The sequence below is a fragment of the Rutidosis leptorrhynchoides genome, chromosome 8, assembly GCF_046630445.1.
Source record: "Rutidosis leptorrhynchoides isolate AG116_Rl617_1_P2 chromosome 8, CSIRO_AGI_Rlap_v1, whole genome shotgun sequence".
Classification (NCBI taxonomy): domain Eukaryota; kingdom Viridiplantae; phylum Streptophyta; class Magnoliopsida; order Asterales; family Asteraceae; genus Rutidosis; species Rutidosis leptorrhynchoides.
The window spans coordinates 60,837,442-60,860,520 of NC_092340.1; the positions used below are offsets into that span (position 1 = coordinate 60,837,442).

The 23,079-nt window shown below is 34.3% G+C and overlaps 1 protein-coding gene and 1 pseudogene across 1 annotated transcript; both read right to left on the bottom strand.

Moving 5' to 3' along the window:
- Positions 1 to 3,181: 3,181 nt before the first annotated feature.
- Positions 3,182 to 8,749, bottom strand: LOC139863458 (DNA topoisomerase 6 subunit B-like; annotated as a pseudogene).
- A 184-nt stretch (positions 8,750 to 8,933) lies between these two features.
- Positions 8,934 to 9,622, bottom strand: LOC139862345 (small ribosomal subunit protein uS10m-like). Its single transcript, XM_071850937.1, has one exon. It carries the CDS (start codon positions 9,620 to 9,622, stop codon positions 9,155 to 9,157), a length of 468 nt encoding a protein of 155 aa, XP_071707038.1. The 3' UTR covers positions 8,934 to 9,154.
- Positions 9,623 to 23,079: the final 13,457 nt, after the last annotated feature.

Sequence of the window (23,079 nt, forward strand, 5' to 3'; positions counted from 1 at the left end):
CACCAGCGGAAGTGAGGATATAATTGTTTGAGACAAACTTGCGAGAAATAATAATTAGCAAAATAAAGTAACTGATAACACGACGATTTAACGTGGTTCGGCAAAACTCTGCCTACGTCCACCCCCAAGAGTTCCCTTTATTCTTATAATATAAAAGATCTCGGTACAAGAAAAAAGTACACTGTAAGTTAACCCTAACCCAAGCCCCTTAGATTTTAGGATAAAATCTAAGATTCCCGTACACTCTTTTACACTCCTTACAAGAATAAGCTCTCGACCTCACAAAAAACACACTCCGTTGATATTATCGCTCAACTATGTTTTTCCTTTTTGTGATACTTTGATCCTCTATGGATGTCTTCTATCATTTTCAAGTCCATCTATTTATAGATGCACATATACATGTGAAAAGATAGCTACATGTGATACCATTAATGACATGTCGTATTCTTTGACTTGAAACATCGAGAGCCGTGTATACCTTGCAAACTTCAATTTGACAACTATTGTTAAACACCACATGTATACATTGTATCTTGACTTTTGAGCAAGGCAAATCAAACTTTTCTACAATAGTTTCACACATGGAGAAGACAATTTCATTTTGATGTCTTCACCATGCAAAAGACAATTTCAATTTGTCTACTAAATGTGAGCCATCATATTGGACAACCATCCAACAATCTCCACCTTGGCGAACATTCCATCTTCTCCGTCACCGAAAATACTAACGCATGGTACTTTTACCATTGGCCTCCGTATCACCGCTGCACACACCTTGAATCACCTCGATCTTGAACCCTGATTCAAATAAACTGGCCAATAATCATGTGCAGCTAACCCTGTCAACTTACCTAGTTAACACCGGAGAGGAATCTCGAATCACCTCTCCCACCACAGTAGAATTTTCCTTCTCACCATCGTCTGCCTCGGTCAAACATGTCCTAACATGTTCCCGACTTGTTTCCCGCGTGCACGCTTTCTAAACCTCCGAGACACGAGTATATTTTGTACTCGCCACCAGACGATATAAACTCTCATACTTCTCTCGCTTCATCAGGACCTTTACGCCACGTGTGATTTTCATAACTCCACCTACGGCCTAATAGTCGTGTCCTTGAGAATCCAACACGCATAAGAAAATTATATTCTTGCACATCCTTGGTGTGTACGCCACACCACCAAGAGCGTATGCAGCTCCGTGAAACAAAATTTTTTTCACCATGCAAACAACCTCAACATCACATGTTGAACCATCACCTAAAGTAAGCACCCCGCTTTCTTTAACATTAGCTTATCAAAATAAGCTTCCATGGAACACACATGCATTGTACAACCCGAATCTAAAATCCATTCATCTTGAACAGAAGTAGAACTTTTGAAGATTGTGAGAACATCTCCCAAATTAACCGATTCATTAACTGCAATGCAACTGCAACCGACGAACCCCCAGATTTATCTTCACCATTCTTCCAAAGTAGAGAGTACTTCTTGAAGTGACCCCACTCCTGACATTTGAAGCACTGGATACCCTTCATTCTGTCTCTTGATCTGGACCTACTTCTATCACCAGATCTTTTTCCGGAAAACTTTCTCTTTCCATGACCAACCATAGCAAATTCATGCTCAAAACGGTCATCGGATCTTCGTCTCTTATCCTGAGATAAGAGTGCCGGTACTACCTCCTCCATCTTTACAGTAGCTTTTCCATAAATAATAGTAGTGACCAAAATATCATACGAACTGGGAAGAGAGGCAAGAAGAATAAGGGTCTTATCTTCTTCCTCAACATAAACCTCAACTTTTGCAAGTTGATACACTAGACCATTAAACACGTTCAAGTGTTCAACGATTACAATCGTCATCCGTCATCTTTTCAGGCATGCCGTCCTTTTTACCCTTTAACGGCTTTGCCAAGCCCTACTAAACCGGGACATCCTTCAACCTTGATTGCCACAAAGCGAGATTCCCGGATCCATCAAATGGCTCCACCTTAAACTCTGCATACTGCTATTTCCCGCCATCTCCAAGCAAAAAACTATTCGAAACACTTAGATGCTCTGATACCATTTGTTATGACAACTTGCCCAACGCACCCACATCAGCGGAAGCGAGGATATAATTGTTTGAGACAAACTTGCGAGAAATAATAATTAGCAAAATAAAGTAACTAATAACACGACGATTTAACGTGGTTCGGCAAAACCTTGCCTACGTCCACCCCCAAGAGTTCCCTTTATTCTTATAATATAAAAGATCCCGGTACAAGAAAAAAGTACACTATAAGTTAACCCTAACCAAAGCCCCTTAGATTTTAGGATAAAATCTAAGTTTTCCGTACACTCTTTTACACCCCTTACAAGAATAAGCTCTCGACCTCACAAAAAACACACTCCGTTGATATTATCGCTCAACTATGTTTTTCCTTTTTGTGATACTTTGATCCTCTCTGGATGCCTTCTATCATTTTCAAGTCCTTCTATTTATAGATGCACATATACATGTGAAAACATAGCTACATGTGATACCATTAATGACATGCCGTCTTCTTTGACTTGAAACATCGAGAGCCGTGTATACCTTGCAAACTTCAATTTGACAACTATTGCTGAACACCACATGTATACATTGTATCTTGACTATTGAGCAAGGCAAATCAAACTTTTCTACTATAGCTTCACACATGGAGAAAGACAATTTCATTTTGATGTCTTCACCATGCAAAAGACAATTTCAATTTGTCTACTAAATGTGAGCCATCATATTGGACAACCATCCAACAACTATAAACTAGAGCTTTATATGTTGAGTTCAAAATGAGTTGATCTCAAGCTTTTAAACTCATTGAATTTTAAACTCGTCAAGCTTATTACCCCTGCTAGACACAACTGGGTCAACTGTGGTGTTTTTCACTAAACGGTCTTAGTAGCGTTGTGTCTATTAAGTCGCGTTGTGTCTATTAAGTCTATCCGTACATTATAAGCGTGTTTGATGGGATTGGATTATATGATAGATGACTACTGTGTTGATTTTTATTGCATATTTCACACAGAAAATATAGTATAATAATAATAAAATAATATTAAAATGGATATTAGGGTCATCATCAATAACTAGATGATCAAGAACTGTAAAACTAGCCCTTAACTAAAAAAAAATAGCCCAATGAGCTACAGGACAACTATATGGACAGCGCAGTTAAGCCCACTTTTGTTAAGCAAGTTAACAGTATATGCTCAAACAACTGAACAAAATATACCTGATTCCATCAGCATATAAATATAAATATATTTAAACTTTCGAGGATTCTAGTTTAAGGAGTACAATTCAACAATGCGGTAAAATGCTAAAAAAAGTTATAGTTACCTACCAACTTAAAAAGCCAGAAGACAAAGATAGGAGAACGAAAATCTATAAACTTGGTTTGAGGCTCCAATGCTTGTAGATATATGTTTTCTTTTGGTTCTTCCCTCACTCCACTTTGTGTTGCGTATTCCATTGCCATTTCGTAATCCACCTGTAAGTATCAATCAACAAAATCATTAACAGAATTCTCAAATGTCTCCACATTCTAGAAAATTCCTATTCAATTTCATAATTAAGTTCTAAGCAAAATCTCATATAAATTACTTACCTGTTCCACATGTTGTGCAAGTTTTTCAGATAGGGTCTCTTTTGTTACCGAACGATTAGTGACTTTTTGAAGTAATTCTGCATCCTCATCCTTAATCTCGGTGCGATGCTTCTTTTTTGCATGTAATTGTGATGCCTCTTTCAATACAGTATATATAGCACCCGATGCATCATCCAAGTACAGTGGCGGAACTTGAACCCGGACACAGGTGGGGCGAATGTAAAAATTTAATAAAAGTTTCAATGCCAGGAGGGTAAACACTAAAAAAAACCTTATTTGTTAGTGAAAAAAAAATTTTTTGGTGTAAATTTTTTTTTTTTTTCAAATCCGGAGGGGGCGGGCACCCCCTCCGGATATAACTAAGTTCCGCCCCTGTCCAAGTACCTACAACCAATACGAAGAGCATTTGACTAACGATTCTAGCTCAACAGCAAAGGTCAATTTTTATATACATATGGTGTGACACAAAGGTTTGAACTTACTTGATTAAGTTTCTTTTCCTCTCTTGTTGCTCACGAGCCTGAATTTTCTTCACTATTTTTTACTTTAGCTGGAAGCAACACTGTTTAATGCAAGTCTGCAGGAATGGGTTGTAAATTTTAATTTTTTTTCCCACAATTGCCAATAGTCCTTGTGGTTTACATGAAATTACACAAATCACCCTTATCTACTGAAAATTACAGCGATAGTCCCTCTGTCTTTCATGAAATTACATCAATCATCCTTATCTTTTGCAAATTACACTGAAGGTGTACGTTGATGGTCCCTCCTATTAATGCACATTTTGAATAAGGGACCATCAACGTACACTTTTATATCAGTCATGGACGATCGGTATAATTGGATAAAAACCACATGGACGGCCGCTTTAATATTCAAAAGACAAGGAAGGTTAGAATAATTTCATGTAAACTACAAGGACTAATGGTACAATTTACTCTAAAATTAATATGAAGGCAAACCAACCTTAACAGTATTAACAATCTCACTAATGTCATCAATATATTCCTTTCCGGTCCCCTTAAAAGGAATTTTGGTGCTTACAATGCTAACAAAAACACCAATTTTATCCTGTGTCTGATTAATTTTGTAAATGCTCCAACTGAAAGAAATTATAACATATCAGGAGACCTACAAAAAAGGGACTACCGAAAAAATTAAAACTTATATCAGTCTTACTTGATCCTCTTCATTGCAGTTCTGGTGACAACATCAGCACCTTGCTCAAATAGCAGTGGTATCCGATTTGCAAACCGAAAGATATTTAAACCCTAGAATTTTCATAGCCACAAAAAGCAACAAATATATAATACATAAATGCATTGGTTGAGGTACAGCTTTGATGCAAAAAAGAGGGAATTCAAAGACGAAAGAAACAAACTTACTTGCTTCATTGCTTGACATCTTTTCCGCCCACGCTAACTCCAGCTTCTACAATGAACGGGTGTCCTTCGAATACTTGAGCACTGGAATTAAGATTAAATTCAGACTGTATTTATTTTCATGCTATTGTAGTGTTTTATATGTTTATATAATATGAAGTTGAGTGAAGCTTTAGGCATTTCAATCATGAATATTACCTTGCAGTATAAGTTGCAACCATGTCGGGATGAAGTTCCTTTATGATACCCAAACGAAGGTTGTACTCTCCTGCAGGACTAACACACTAGATGGAAATGATGTTATTTACAAACTTTCTTCTTAGGAAAACCATATACATCCACAAGTTAAAAATATTAACGAAACTATATAATTCTATGGTTATTAACATAAGTTGTCGAGCAAGGGTCTTACATCACCACTAGGATCATCAAACTTGGCCTGCCTAAACAGCTGATGGATTCGAACAATTTGTTGTGGTGTGAGTGACTTAACTGGTGTTTTAGGGGCGAAATCTGGACCCATTTCCCCTGTAACATGATAAACATAACCATAATGTCATCAATTTACTGGAACAGAAGCTTGTATGACGAGGTTCTAGGTTGTGTAAACCGCATTAACATAGTATATGAGTGTGGTAGAAATATACCGATTAATCGTTCAGCATGGGATTTCCCGATGTTAACAAATTCATGTTGAAGAAATTGCAAAAGGAACGGTTTTGAAGTTTCACCAATTAAGAGTTTGATGAGAAGCAAATCAACAGCTGACGGATGGTACTTTGTTTCAAGAGGAACTGCAGGCATTACATCTGTCCTTCTAGCAAAACTTATGCTGACATTTTTACTACAAAAGTTTAGAGAAAAAAATAGTATTAACTGAAATGATATGTAAGTATGTAAATGAAATTGTAAGACAGTAAACACAACGTTAAACTACTATATTTTTTAAGAAAGAGGGGATACTCTGATGTGTCTGATACAAATCGAAACATGAATCGTGCATATGGAGTAATAACAGCCATTTGACGCATATAATGCAATATCTTGGACTGCGAATATCAAAGAAAGTATTAGTTAAGAAGAATCCCATGCTGTGGCTCGTTGAATGTTAGGCATTAACTTTGAATAACCGGTCTCAACCCGACCGATTTGACCCGTCTAGAAGATCTGACCCGGTTGACCCATGACCTATTTTGACCCGTTAACAACCTGACCCATATGGACCCGTTTAAATCTGACCCATTTGAGCCAAAACCCTTCTGACCCGTTACCCAAACTGATCCAACCTGACCCGTTTGCCAATATACATTTATCTAATTTTAATTATGAACCACAGTATAGTTACAAATTGAGTAGATACAGAAAGTGAAACATACACGATATGTTGTCCAGTTTCCCTCAATTACAACTTGAATCTCAGCTCCATGCCAAGGTTCCTTGTCATATTTCTTCTCATGTAAATGTATGTGGGGAATGTTTCTGATCATGGAAGGATATAATAGATATTAGATCACGGTTGAACGCATCTGATCAGCCTTATATAAGTAAATACTCAATAGCATAGAAGTATACTTATGAATATCTATATCCAGCCTGCAAAATGTAGTGTAACTTTGACCCTTCATTGATGAAGATATCTCTATAGGTAGTCCTGTACTCATCTTTGACCAAATTAAAGCCTGAAACAAAACCAAAATAGATCTCATTATCACGGTATATTTTCTCACTATAGCCAAAAAAGGAAGGAAAGTTTAATGTAGAACAATACCCTGAACAGGTTTAAACATTTTATATTTGTAAACACCTAACTATGATATCAGCAGCCAATAAAATAAGATCACTATTTCAAAATACAAAAGCTTGCCTCGTGTCAACATACCATTTTTGCACCAAGTCCAAACTTTCCACGTGTTTGCTTCAACCCATATTTTGTCCAAGATAAAACTGCAAAATCTTTATATCTTAGAGAAAAGTAACATGACAGTTGTATAGAACTCAGATACATAAATCTCATTATCTAAGTATGCCACATATCTTGAAAAGCACTAATGTACTATATGTTCAACATATCAATAAACATGAAACTATATAATTAAACCTCGTCCAAACATATTTGGAATATCATCATGGGGCATTCCTCTTCCATTATCCTACACAATTTCAGAATGTAGGTCGTCACACAACAAATTTACAAACATAAAATGAAATTGATCCCGAATTGAAGAATCAAGATATAATTAGGTTTGAAACAAAAATATGTCAGACCTTACAAGTCACCCGGTAGAACGAGGCGTCACCTCAACCCTTGATACCCTTTGCAGAAGTCGGTTCTTTTACTTTCTTCCCCAGAGCGGCATTTTTGGCCTGAATCTCTTGAAAACGAGCTTCTTTGGCAATCCTTTTCTAATAGTAGAACAAGAAGCAATAGAAAGAGAACACAAATAAGCCATCAACCAAAAAACGATAAAAAACTAAGATTACTTATATACAAACCTCACGAGCCTTGACAGTCTCAAAATCACCATATAACGCCTCATCAATTCGCTCGCGGTCAATAAGACCAATCATAGAATTAAACTTGCTTTTATTAATCTCCTCACTATAATAACACCAACACGATACAAAAAACAGAACTATAAGTCGGTAATTATACGTTAATATCATTAAGCGAGGTACATAAACATATTAAGCATATTCACTTACATTGTTACTTCAACAAACGGAAGCTCAGCAATCGACTCCGCAGAATCCGGCGCATTTTCAACAAGTTCTCGCACAGTTGTGTAAAGTGATTTCCCAGGCTAATATTCATACACAACACCACCACTTAAATTCAATTTTCATACAGCTTATGAAACACAATAATCACATTAAACCTAATCCATGTGCAAAATCATTACACACACATATACATACACACATCTGCAAATTAGTAGAATCTCAAACAGATACATATACAGAATTATTACAGAATAAAACTTACATTGTCGAATCCAGCAATGTTTTTATTCTCGGCGAAGAATTCGGCCGGTGATTCTACAATTAAAAGGTGAGGATAATCAATTAAGATGAATGCGATTTGATGTTACTGTATAAAAGTTGAAATATAGAGATTGAGATGTTAACTTTGCTTAAGAGCACTGGCTTTAGGTTTTCGAGGTGTTTTTGATTTTCCTTTTTTAGTTTGTACCGGACTTTCTTCACTGCTGTCGCCGTCCATCGGAGATATTTTGTTGACCGGTCGAAATTAAGGGTTTTGACAGGCGGGAAGTATACTAGTTGCTGTGTGCGAAAAAAAATTGATGGTGGCCGACTCGTCCCAGATGTTTCTTTTCTTTTGTAAAATATTGACTAGGAGTCCTAATTGAAATGATGGATGTACGTCTTTTTTTCTTCTTATTTTGGATTAATAAAAAGCGTCAATGTTATTTCGTCAGATAAGTTATGAGTTTTTTGTATTGTTAGGATTAAGAATCAGACGGGAAACATATTCCGAAAAAGAATCACAAAAATAGAGCACACACTTCAATAGGATCGCAAAGACACGAAATAATGCATGCCACATATGATGAAGCTATATTACTTCTGTTGGAACATGCATAGTTTCCTGCTACAAACGTTCTTCAATTTGCAGAGATAAGTTTGAACAGTTTTTAGGGAGTTGAGTTGTAATTCATCGGTCACATGAGAAATCTGAAACTGCTAATTTATAACACCTAATCTCACCATCCTACTAAAAAATTTAAAACCCTATAAGCATTAGTACTTAGCACATCAAACTGGTATTAATAACCCGATACAGAAAAACAGAATCCAAACACCCCGTATCTATTTCAATGAACCAAAAACAGACACGATTAACTTACATAAAGATCGAAACGAGGATGTTAATATATCAACGAATAATCAATTCCAACAACTAACAAAGTAAGATAAATAGATAATAGCTAATGAAGTTAACTTCAATCAACAGAACATTGCACAGATATAGATAAATAATTTAAAAAGAAAGGTAATTTAAGTGATGATCCAAAAGGGCTATTACAGTGAGCATACAACTACTTGCCTTAAGGCGTATTTGATCCACTCACGTGCCTTTTTGACGAATTTTATTTCTTGCAAAACCGATAACTGCAACTTATTCTTCAACTTTATCATCTTTAGCAACATCCTTCGGTTCAGAAGACTGATGAAGAATCTGCTGAAGCTCGTCTTTATCCAACCGAGTCTTGAAAGAAAACATAATTTCAAATTGAGATCCAAAGATTCGTTGACGTTTTAACCAAAATAACTTCTTGCTCAATTCGTGCCTTTTTGTTTCCATAACCAACATCTCCTTGTTGATTTTCAATTGAAATTGATCTCTTGCTTTCTTATGAACATGAGGCGATTTGTTCACAGTGAATAACGATCTCGTTGAAGGCAATCCAATCTTACGCGTTTCTGGTGGAAGCTCCCAGTGAAGGTTTTTGTCGATTGATTCGAATGATTTAATCATTATCTGCATTTTCGTCGTGGTATCGGATTTTGCTCTCCTCATTTCATTCCGGATAATCACATTACCCGTACAACTTTTTAGCACAATATTTCTAAGATGAGAAGCCATAACAATTCACAGCAGCGTTCCAGGAACTAATTTTCGGGACAAATAAAAATAAAATTAAATCAATCAGTTTAACAATGATTTAGCTAATTCAATAAGCCCTAATAACTAGTTGAGATTAAGATAACTTAATATTCATAACACAACAAAACGATGCAAATTATCTCAACAAAAGTAAAAAGTCAATAAACCCTAATGTAAAAAATCAACGGTCTGTTTGAAATACACAGATAAAAGAAGACATTTATAGTAAAACAAACATTTAAGATTAAGTTTATAGTATGATTTAAAACACTTTCACCTATTAATTATCACTTTTACAATAAATCAGAAATGAAGAATGAAATCGAGATACATACTGAGTCCGTGATGTGTGCAAACGTCAGAAATACGCGAGGACAGAGCCAGACTAAAATTAGGGTTCGATTTGGGAAGACTTCAATCGTGGAGGATTAGTGAGACTGACTGACTGTGTTGAAGTTGAACTCGTGTAATTTTCATATGGCTCGGAAAATAGGCCCAAAACCAAGGCCTAGTTTTATTCTAAAAGTAATTTGGGCCGCACCCTGTATTGTGTTTGCTGATGTACATAATAATAAGCTTTCAAATAAAAGGAATCAAACTCTAAGAGATCTTTGAACAAACCTGTTTAAATCGTTCACTTTCAAACTTTGTTTGGTTTGAATGATAAAATAAACTTATTGTTAGGATTTAGGACCCAAACAAGACAAGCGAGTTATACTAATCACCAACTCACGAACGACAAACGAATAATTAAAGCAAAAAGATAAATAAACGACACGGATTTAACGTGGTTATATCCCAACTCCAAAATACGGAGAAGGGCTTACTCCACGGGCGCAAACCAGAGATTTTTCTTTATTAATTTCGTGCACATATGTTAGGATTACAATAGGGTGTTTATATAGGCAAATCTAAACAAGGAAACAACTTAAAGAGCAAGAAAACGTGTTTTTTCTCGTCAGGCTCCCGGATAGGCTTACGTCAGTCGTGGCTTAAAGCATGATTTTGAAACTGACATCATTGCAACCTTCGAATCTCAATCCAAGTGTTGAGCCATGGCGCGCCTTAATGAGCCACGGCGCGCCTTAACACTAAAACGCACTTTTCTTGTTGTTTTGATATTCTTCACACATCCAACAATCTCCCACTTGAAGGATGATCTAAACATAACCCATTTTATCATCAACTATGTTCTTTCAAAACACCCACAATAACTCCAGATTAGCCGATTATCAACTCCTTTTGATACCGCCGAGTAAGCTACCCGAATCACGCCGCACTTCACTCGTTAACCCCTGGGAAAGTGAAGTCTTTCGACACCAAAAACGCCGCTGAGTGATAATCCAATCTCATAGTTACTAGCTTGGGCCATCTCGGTTTCTAACGCCAGCATCTTCTAATACGAAGATTATCTTCATACACCAGAAGATCAATTGAAGTATGCGACTCTTCAATTATAGGATTCTTCATGAGACTACACCGCCTCACCGATCACTCTAGACATGTCCAATCCCGAACATACATGTCAATGATCACCCTCATACAGAATTTCACTGTCTATCTATGATTTTCCTTCCCAGCAATCAGAAAATCCAACAGACGCCCTCGTAGACTCTTCATCAAGGCTCCAGTGAGAACGCAGTCACAACCTCGAAATCTACTAACTTTTCAACTTTCCGCTTTCTCGCTGGTACACTGACCTCCTCATAGCTATGAATTTCACAAACTCATCTTCTCATCCCAAGCACGCTCCCACTGTAAGAGTAAGAAATAAAACCGCGGCTACTCGAGAAGAAACTTGCTTCGTACCACCAGTCAGTCACAAATTTCTTTGCCATCAGAGAGTAAAACAAGTACTCGAAGCCCTAGTGTTACCCAGAATCATCACACTAATATTGGAGACAATGTCGCATAATCATCTCCACAACTCCACTAGTCGACTAACTCCCACTAGCTCGTTAACTTCCGCCGGTTACCAAACTCACACCAAGTTCCCGACATCCTCAACAATCCTAGAAAGCTCAAGTTCCGGGACTTACAAGATTGTCTGCCCCTCTTCCATCACCTAAAGAATCCTAATTGATCACCCTCGAAGAAGAACCGCTCCCTTTGTTGAAACATCAACCAAGAACGAGAAACCGTCGAACGTGTTATATCCGACACCCTTCGACAACCAATTACCCTTAGTGACAAGAAGCTCAAATCAGCCCGCATACTCCATAAACCCTGGAATATTGACCAAACACCATTGGTCACCCCGTTTCCAAACCCCGCAAGCACCAAACTTCCCCGATAACTCTCACTATCGACTTTCAACCCCGATGCATCTTGTTTGTTACAACAACCACTCTAAACCGAGAAAAAAAATCAACCTCCTAAGCTTCCATAACAAACCCACATCTCTGAAAACATAGCTTGTATCGCTTTGAATTTTCATGAGACAAAACCGTCTCGCACTTGCGTCTTCAAACCCGAAAAATTCATCCTGAAAATTTCCTAGATTCGAAAACTCGTATCTCAAAATCCAACAGTTCGGCCAGCCTCAAAATTTTACAGCAACTAGATCTGTACGACTTTTACTGACAATAAAAATTTTAAGGCGATCCAATGGTTAACAAACCCTCTATGAATTTTCTTCTGCAACTGCGCATGAATATCCTAATTTTGCTCAATCGTTCCTTCCTACGGGAACAAGAACTCGACCCGTCACCCAGATCTTTCAAAAAAATCCCTCCGTGTATCTTCTGCAACAAAACCCTATTGGACCGACCCCTTAGACTCTGTAACCCTTCGCGAGTAAATCACCATCATAATGAAACCACGCGCACCGTTACATCATAACCCGCCAGGATCAGACCAACCCTGGTGTGATCAACTTTCATGGATACATAGACATACCCTAAGCTCACTGCAATCAACTAAGTCTCTAGATCTCGACACAAGTTGCAAGACACACAATCCCCATCGTTTGATCTAACCTTGATGAAAAACCGAGTCATCAACCATATCGAACACCTTGCTTTTCAAATCGTTATCGTACCCATACTCGAACCTTGAGCTCTGATACCACTTGTTAGGATTTAGGACCCAAACAAGACAAGTGATTTATACTAATCACTAACCCATGAACGACAAACGAATAATTAAAGCAAAACGATAAATAAAAGACACGGGATTTAACGTGGTTATATCCTAACTCCAAAACATGGAGAAGGGTTTACTCCACGGGCGCAAACCAGAGATTTTTATTAATTCCGTGCACATATGTGATAATGCTAAAAATGAACATATATTTCATAGCATTATCCATCAAGAAAGACAAGCTTTTGGTTGCAATTGTTCTATTTACAAGTAATATTCGTTTAAATAATAAAAGGTGAAGACAAAAGACAGATTTGACGAATTGAAGACGCAAACGACCAAAAGGCTCAAAAGTACAAAGTACAATCAAAGTGGTTCAAATTATTGATGAGAAACGTCTCAAAATTACAATAGTATAAGACGCGAAACGCAAAATACAAGATATTAAATTGTACGCAAGGACGTTCGAAAATCCGGAACCGGGACCAAAGTCAACTTTCAACGCGTGACGCAACGGAGCGAAAATTAGAAGTCAACTATGCATATAAATATAATATAATATATAAATAATTCTTAAAATTATTTATATATTATATATATTTAATAAAACCGTCGGCAAGAAGCAAACAACAATATGTGAGCTGGAATCCCAGGCCATGCGATCGCATGGCCAGGAAGAAGAAAATCCATGCGATCGCATGGCCCCAATATGCTGGCCACATCTATAAATTTCGCAGTTTTGGTCGAACAAAAACACATCTTTTTCTTTCTCCATCTCTCAAACGTATATATATATATATATATATATATATATATATATATATATATATATATATATATATATATATATATATATATTAATTTTAATTTTAATTTTAATAATAAGGGTATGTTAGCGAATGTTGTAAGAGTGTAAGTCGAAATTCTGTCCGTGTAACGCTACGCTATTATTAATCATTGAAAGTTATGTTCAACCTTTTTAAATTAATGTCTCGTAGCTAAGTTATTATTATGCTTATTTATGCCGAAGTAATCGTGATGTTGGGCTAAATATTAAAGACAGGGTAATTGGGCTTTGTACCATAATTGGGGTTTGGACAAAAGAACGACACTTGTGAAAATTAGACTATGGGTTATTAATGGGCTTTATATTTGTTTAATTAAATGATAGTTTATTAATTTAATATAAAGATTTACAATTGGACGTACCTATAAATAACCATATACACTCGATCGGACACGATGGGCGGGATATTTATAAGTACTAATAATCGTTCATTTAACCGGACACGGGAATGGATTAATAGTCTATGGACTTATTAAAACAGGGGTGAATTATATACAAAGAAAATTGGTGTAATTATAGTTTAAGTCCCCAATTAGTTGGAATATTTGACTTCGGATATAAGGATAATTTGACGAGGACACTCGCACTTTATATTTATGACTGATGGACTGTTATGGACAAAAATTAGACGGACATATTGAATAATCCAGGACAAAGGACAATTAACCCATGGTAATAAACTAAAATTAACACGTCAAACATCATGATTACGAAAGTTTAAATAAGCATAATTCCTTTATTTCATATTTAATTGCACTTTTAATTATTGCACTTTTATTTACTGTCATTTTATTTAAATGCACTTTTAATTATCGTACTTTTTAATTATCGCAATTTTATTTATCGTCATTTTATTTATCGTCATTTTATTTATCGCGTTTTTATTTATCGCAATTTCATTATCGTTATTTACTTTACGCTTAAAATTAAGTTATATTTATTTTTAATATTTTAAATTAGGTTTTAACTGCGACTTAAGTTTTAAAATCGACAAACCGGTCATTAAACGGTAAAAACCCCCTTTTATAATAATAATACTACTTATATATATATTTATATTTTTACAAATATAGTTTTTAAAAATATAGCGTTAAACTTGGCTAAGATCCCTGTGGAACGAACCGGACTTACTAAAAACTACACTACTGTACGATTAGGTACACTGCCTATAAGTGTTGTAGCAAGGTTTAGGTATATCCACTCTATAAATAAATAAATAACTTGTGTAAAATTGTATCGTATTTAATAGTATTTTGTAGTAAAAATTAATAGTATTTTATACCCCTTCGCTTTAACATCAATATGTTAGGGTTACAATATGGTGTTTATATAGGCAAATCTAAACAAGGAAACAACTTAAAGAGCGAGAAAACGCGTTTTTCCTCGTCAGGATCCCGGATAGGCTTAATCCGCGCCGCAGCTGGAGGAGCCGCGCTGTGGCTTAAAGCATGATTTCAAAACTGACATCATTGCAACCTTCGAACCTCAATCCAAGTGTTGAGCCATGACGCTGAAATGCCCCGTCCAAATCTATCTGGACGAAGTCATCAACATTTGATCCCAGAGCGATGATCGACTCCAAGTAATGTCCTTAAAATGAGCAAATGCACAGCGGAAAGGTTTCTTTCATACCTGAGAATAAACATGCTTTCAAGTGTCAACCAAAAGGTTGGTGAGTTCATAGGTTTATCATAAAACAATAAAATTCATCATTTTGATAGACCACAAGATTTAAATGCTGCATGGTACAAATGGGCCCGAATCCTATACCCACCTGTAATGTACATGCTATATCTTTTAAATACAGTACATCTTTTTCGTGTATGAAACCATTTTCATAAATCATAGTAACCATACACATATCTTGTGCACAAAAATAACATACACATAACCTGTGTATAAAATCATTCTCTCGATACATAACATTCACTTCAATTGGTGGCAATTATCATGTCCACATAATTCAATGGTGGCAATTATCATGTCCACATAATTCAATGGTGGTAATTATCATGTCCACATAATTCAATGGTGGCAATTACCATGTCCACATAATTCAATGGTGGCAATTATCATGTCCACATAATTCAATAATAATCTGCAGAACTTCTGTCTGCATAATAATTCATTCGGGGAATGTTTTAATTGTGTCTATCTCGTCAAACATTTATAAAAGTATTTCATGTATTCGCAGTTCAAAATATATTTCAAAGGCATTTAATAAAGCAGTTGTAGAAACAGCGCATGTATTCTCAGTCCCAAAAATGTAAAGAGTAAAAGGGAGCAAATGAACTCACCTAATGTATTTTGTAGTAAAAATACATATGACTATATTGAACGACGCATGGTTGGCCTCGGATTCACGAACCTATATTATTCATATTTATATTAACACATATAATTGTAATCGAATATATTCATATATTATATCTTAAATTATATATCTTATATATCTAGTTTGTATATATTTAAAATAGTTAATATTTATATAGTTTAATATTATATTTAAAAATCAATAATTTGTTATATGTAAATATTTATATAAGTAATCTTAATATATATAGTTATATGTAATATTATGGTAATTGTAATATATATACTCTTATATAGAAAATATAGAGAAATATTTATTTGTTATAATAATATCGTTAATATAAAAGTAGTAATCATAATAATACTATTAATAATAATAATAATAATAATAATTATAAAAAATAAAAAAAATAAAAAAAATATTAATGATAATGATAATGATAATAATACTACTAATAATAATAACTATAAAAATAATGATTTTACTAATAATAATAATAATACTAATATTTATTTTAATAACTATAATGATAATAATGTTAAAACTAATAATAATGATAAGGGAATAAATTAAATAGCTACCTCAAAGGAGTAGTCCTAAAAGAAATGACCAAGTCCGGGTTTGAACCTGCGACCTCCCGCTAACCCGTTAAAACCTTTAAACCAACGAACCAAAGATTTGTTTTGGTATTAACCCGCATGATTAATTAGTTCGTCTTCATCAAACACTTATCATTAACATCACTTCAAGATCATCATCCTAATTCTATATCATCATCCTTCCTAACTAATTATTATCATCTTCATTTGAAATTATCACGCATCACCTATTAATTCGTTCATTAATCATCTTATTCACATATCATCATCTTCTAATGACAAAAGGAAAATATGATGAGGCCTAAGTGCAAGTCCTAATAGCTCATGTATAAATCGGCCCACATACAAAAAGATCCCGGCCCAACCATTAGTATCATGCTTGGTGGATCTATAAACCCACGTACAAAGTTGATAAAGGTAATCGACCCAATATAAATTTGAAGTCGTTGACATGGTTGCAGTTTAATCTATAATAAAGACAATTCTATCCAGCTCATTGCTCTAAACCCCACCCTCACTAAATATAATCCAATAACAACCATAAATTTCGGCTCAACTTCTGGTAATCGAGAATCTAAAACGGCAGGAAAAAAAAAATACACTCATCAATAATTCAGCATCATGAACTATCCTAATCCTCATGACCCACCATTTCAATAAAAATTATATCCGCAAGTCTTTGTATTATATTGGCCCCATATCCTAATCATATGCATTACTCGCTCATCATCCTAATTACATTATAAAAAAAATGATACGCCATATATGAAAGCTCCCAAGATGTCGGCCATGAGTGGAGGTTTGTCCCACTTGTTTATTATTAAATCGTTATTTAATGCTATCATATATCCAAGTTGGATTAGTTTTTAAATTGTACTACCTATACCACTTCATTTCTTTATATATACGACAGAAAGAAAAAAGAAAAAAAATGGAGACTTATGGAAGGTGGTTAAATGGGTGTGGTGGTGTTACGGTTGTAATGGCCGCCGGTAATGGTGATTAGAAGGTGATGGAAGTCATGGTTGATCAAGAAAACCGAAGGTGTAGTTGTTATGGTGGCGATCAATAGAAAAATAAAAATGAGTTTCGATGGTATTCGAAGGTCATGGTGGTTGATGGTGTTTTATTTCGTCCCAGAAACAAAATAAACGAGTAGCAAACCTGAGGTGTTCAGTTTTGGGTTGAGCAGGAACAAAACTCGGTTGGTGTTCTTGTTAGGTTGTATCCGAATATAATAGAAACAGTTAAACATAATCTGTAGTAGTAGCATAACGATTGGATTTTGATGGTTTTGTTCTTGGTCTTTCGAACAGAAAATGGAAGCTAACGATGGCTATGGTTTGGAACAACAGTGGCTTGGATTCCGGTTTGAGCTTGCGTTTTAAACAGAAGATAGCAGGTAGGTTAGGGTGGCGGGTGGTGATGATTCATGGTGGTTGGGTTTTCAATGAATATGATCGATGGTGGTGGATAGGTGATGGGTTTTTCGTTGGAGATGGTTATTGATGGGTGTTTATGGTGATGAAATAATTGAGTAAGTTAACTAAATTTACATAACAATGTGATTGATTAATAATCCAAGTAGTCGATCGTACAAGAAAATAGATATAAAAATAAAAAGGTGATATCTCTTGTTGTTTATTCATTTGATTAGATCATATTTGGTAGGAATTTTGGAAAGCAAAATAGTAGAAAAGCAGCACGAAACAGATTCAATACCCTCTAATTCATCTATACGTATCTTATATAAATAATGATATTATTTAATAATTATAACACTATTAATATTAAAATTAATAATAAAAATAATAATAGTAATGAAAATGAAAATAATAATAATAATAATAATAATAATAATAATAATAATAATAATAATAATACCTATCGTTAATAAATATGATGATAGTAATTTTAATAATGATAAGAATCATACTTTATAATAATAACAATTCTTAATTCTTAATGATAATGGTAATATTAATATGTAACAATAATACTAATAATAGTAATAATAATAAAGATAAAAGTAACAATAATGGTAATCATAATAATAAACATAATATTTATAATTCTTAAGAATAATTATACTAACAATATTTATAATATTAATACTTAATAATAACAACAATAATAGCTGATAATATTTTAATTTCAATTATAACATGTACATAAAACTAATATTGATATTAATATTAATAATGAATGTAATAATAAGGTTATTATAACAATTATATCCTTAACTTGTATTTACATTTAATATATACAATTTATTCATTATGTAATATTTAATAATTATATACATATGGTGACTTTTATTGAGTAATAAACTTTTATGTAAATATTACAATATACATATTATAATATGTACCTATAGGAATCATATAAATTTATTTTAAATGTAACTTAATTACTTTATATCTTTTTTTTTATTAATTTTTAAATATTTAAATTATATTTTATAATTTCAAATTATAATATATACTTACATTTATATATATACATATTTATTTATAAACAATTGTTCGTGAATCGCCGAGCATGGTTAAAGGTAATCGATTACATGAATATAGTTCTAAATTCTTGAGGTTCAACTTAACAAACTTTGCTTATCGTGTAAAAATCATATAAAGATTAAGTTTAAATTTGGTCAGAAATTTCCGGGTCGTCACAGTACCTACCCGTTAAAGAAATTTCGTCCCGAAATTTGAGTGAGGTGGTCATGGCTAACAATCAAAATGTTTTTGTGACAAATATGAGTTGATAAGTAGGGTTTCATCACCATTGAATAATTTGGATAAAACGATTCGATTACTCGAAGCGTACGAGTGAAGCTATCACATAATAGTGAAATGAGAAAGGCAAAGATTTAACTTAACTTTTGACGTAATCATATTTGATTTCCGAAATTCAAGAAATTTAAAAGAAATTCTTGAAAATCTATAAGATCTGATTCTTCGGGATTTATGAAAATTAAGATCTCTTTAATTAAATGCGATCATCTGTCTCGATTTCTTTGTCTGGTATCTCCACTATAAATGAACTTCTTCCGTTCCATTATTTCCCACCACTCCCATTTTCTATAGTTTAATTCATTTTTCCAAATCATCAATCATTATGCTTCATCCAGTTTTAATTTTGGATATATTCCTAACTTTCACATTGATCATTCTCCTTTTTCATCTACCACCGGAGGAATCTGTTTACTTCTACTTCGCTCTTGGTGTTATTGTGTTTATCATACTTTCGTGTCTTTATATCGTTATTCGTATCAATGTACAAGGTTTGTGATTCCTGTGTTGTTGTCGAGTTTTATATCTTCCCTTATGTTTCAGAGCTCTTTGTCTTTTTAATCTCTTCTCGACCTCTAGTAAAGCGAGTAATGGTCCAGAATTCGTAAGTATGGAGTTTCGAATGAACTTGATGTTCTACACAAGAAAGAACGTAATAACACGATTTGATTTGTCAAATTACCAGAATCACTGAGGATAGAACTATCAAGAATATATTTTCTTGATATGTTTAGAAGTTAAGCAGAATGAAAGAGTTATGTAACATGACACATGATAATGGTATGATCTACTGTGAACCATCATCACGTTTCATTAGAAACTCAGCATGACTTACTGTAATATAATCACGTTGGCCAAGCGCCATTATATTATACTAATTCATGCTTCAATTCCCAACACTTCTCCACAATTCATTCATAATTTATACTTAGATTTTTCAGAAGTTTCCAATATAATGGAATACAGCAAACACGAAGAGGTAGATAATTTCGGACAAGAATATTTATGAAAATATCCTCAGAAATATCGAAGATATTTATGATGATATTTTGGAATTTCTAAGTTCGAAGGTTGATGAAGAAAAATTTTTCGCAAGATTTTAACATGACTTCGGAGCAAGATATTCTCTAAAGATTTCATCGGATCCAGAATTACCTGGATTCTTTGAATATAGGGTTTGGTCCTTGTATTTGTCCTTGGTCTCCTTCATGGTTAGCTCAATTCATTTTTCAGTACCAATTTCTCTATCAAGCGTTCCCAACACTCCATTCTTTATCATCAAACTCTTGGTCATTTAGGTTATCTACAATTTTACTGTTTCCTCTGCATTTAATGCAGCCATATCTGAATCGTTGGTTATCAATCCGAGGTGGTTTCAGGAGAATTGTGTTTTTAGATGATTAAACGCTGATGGTAATATGGTGGAATATAAAAGGTTCCCCGGTAACAATAAAAGAGCATACATATAAATCATGGTGATAACAAGGTTGTTTCGAACGAAAAGTCGAAGTTGATTTGCTGGAGCTGTGACAAATTTGGCTAATTTGAAAAAGAATGGAAATGTTATTTTGGGTAATAATAACACTAAAGGAATTAGCACAGATACGGGTTAAACGTTTACTCAGGTTCCGAGAGTTTTTCAGGTGCATAACTATATGCATAAATCTTTCCTTCCGTAGATGAAGTGTGGTTGGTTCATCCTATCGATTGAAGTGTTTTCAAGAATTATGAAGGGTTTGAATCGCAGATTGTAATCGTCAAGATACAAATGAGGTTTAAGATGAAATCAAGTGACAAACTTGAAGAATTGTTTAGTTTCATATATTATAATCAATATTTTAATTGTCCAATGTTGGTAGTCCTCAATTGATAGTCCACAGTTAACAATTCAATAATTCATATATAGTTTAATATGTAATATTCGAATTAATTAATTAATATATATCGTGACCCGTGTACATGTCATAGACTCGATCACAACTCAAAGTATGTATATTATTTGAGAATCAACCTCAACCCTGTATAGAGAACTCGATCATTACTGCATATAGAGTGTCTATGGTGATTCCAAATAATATATATAGATGCGTCGATATGATATGTCAAAACCTTGTATACGTGTCCCGATATTTAAAGTACGTAAAATAAATAACAGAAATTAAATGACGATAAATTAAATGCGTAAAATAAATAACAGAAATTAAATGACGATAAATAAAATTGCGATAAATAAACTGCGATAAATAAAATGTAATCAGTTAGCTAGGAACAGTTAGCTGGAACAGTTAGCGTGGATTCTTAACAAAATTTTTCGTAGTTAATTTTTTTGTTTCTATCAAATTTTTATTTCGTCAAATGTTTTCTTTATTATGCCACTTGTTAGATTCTGATAGGTCAAAATCCAATTATGAGTTTGAATGAAAAGGGTTATTCTGCGTTGAACGGATACGTATATCGGTAGATGTAAGTAGGATAGTAAATGACTGTTGAATCAGCTTCGACGAATGTACAGTGTAACTTATTAATGTGAAATATGTATATTCCTCGGGTATTACCTACCCGTTAAAATATTTTCACCATTAACAGTTTGTACGAAAGAATTTTTAATTACAATCTTTATGAAAATATATATACATATATATTTTCTTCAGATGTAATCATAGATTTAATGAGTCAATATGATATTAAACTCATTTGATTTGTCGTTAGAACAAGAATATATAATCTCTAAAACATTAGAGATTACATAATCGCTATGTCAAACGAGGATAATTGATGTAGAACGATTCACTGATTGATGATTATGCTCGAGGTATATAATGAGATGTTGAGGTGTGTGATGTTGAAACTTGGGTTATTGATGGTACTATTGGTGCCGGTGATGTTGCTGAAGCTGGTAAATTTTGCACCATAATCTCCAAATTGATTTACTCGAGCGTAACATTCATTGACTTCTTCTATTATTCCGTGATGATAGTCGGTCGGAACGAACGGGTGAATAAGGTTTAGAATTTTTAGATAGAATGTAATTGTGGAGAGATAATCTGGAAATGAGTGCGAAAATGGTGTTTCGAATGGGTTCACCGGTAAGTGCTTCAGGTTCTTTATCAAGAGTGCTGGTTGGTGGGTGAAAAGGATCGCCCTCTTCTCATCTCTATTGATTAAGTCGATTACAAACCCATCAGATGAATTGAGGATGGCTGATTGATTAATTCATTCTGGTGACGCTGCTTTCGGAGCTTAGGTGAACATCCATATCGGAATGGCTGTCGGAATCCGAGGAATTCGAACTGGTTGAGGGATTCATCTCGTACGATCAGATGAACGATTTTTCGATAAGAAATAGATTATAGGATGTAGATTAGTAACCTGCAATACATAATTTACATATGCATATATAATACTAAAATTCCATAAGTTACGGAGGAATCTACAGAAACTGTCAAGCAAAGATAACAATAACAGATACGCTAAGATATGAATTTTGTCTATACCCTATTCATGCAATCAATGCAGTAAGATGTGTCTAGACTAAGAATGATAAGTAGGTAATTTCCTACAGATGATAAGTAGATGATTTCTGACTATAAATGATAAGCAAAACTTTTGACATGCAGACACGGTCGAAGTCCAGACTCACTAATGCATCCTAACGACTTATCAAGTAGACACACTAATGCAGACCTGGTTCGCTAAGACCACCGCTCTGATACCAACTGAAATGCCCCGTCCTAATCTATCTGGACGAAGTCATCAACATTTGATCCCAGACCGATGATCGACTCCAAGTAATGTCCTTAAAA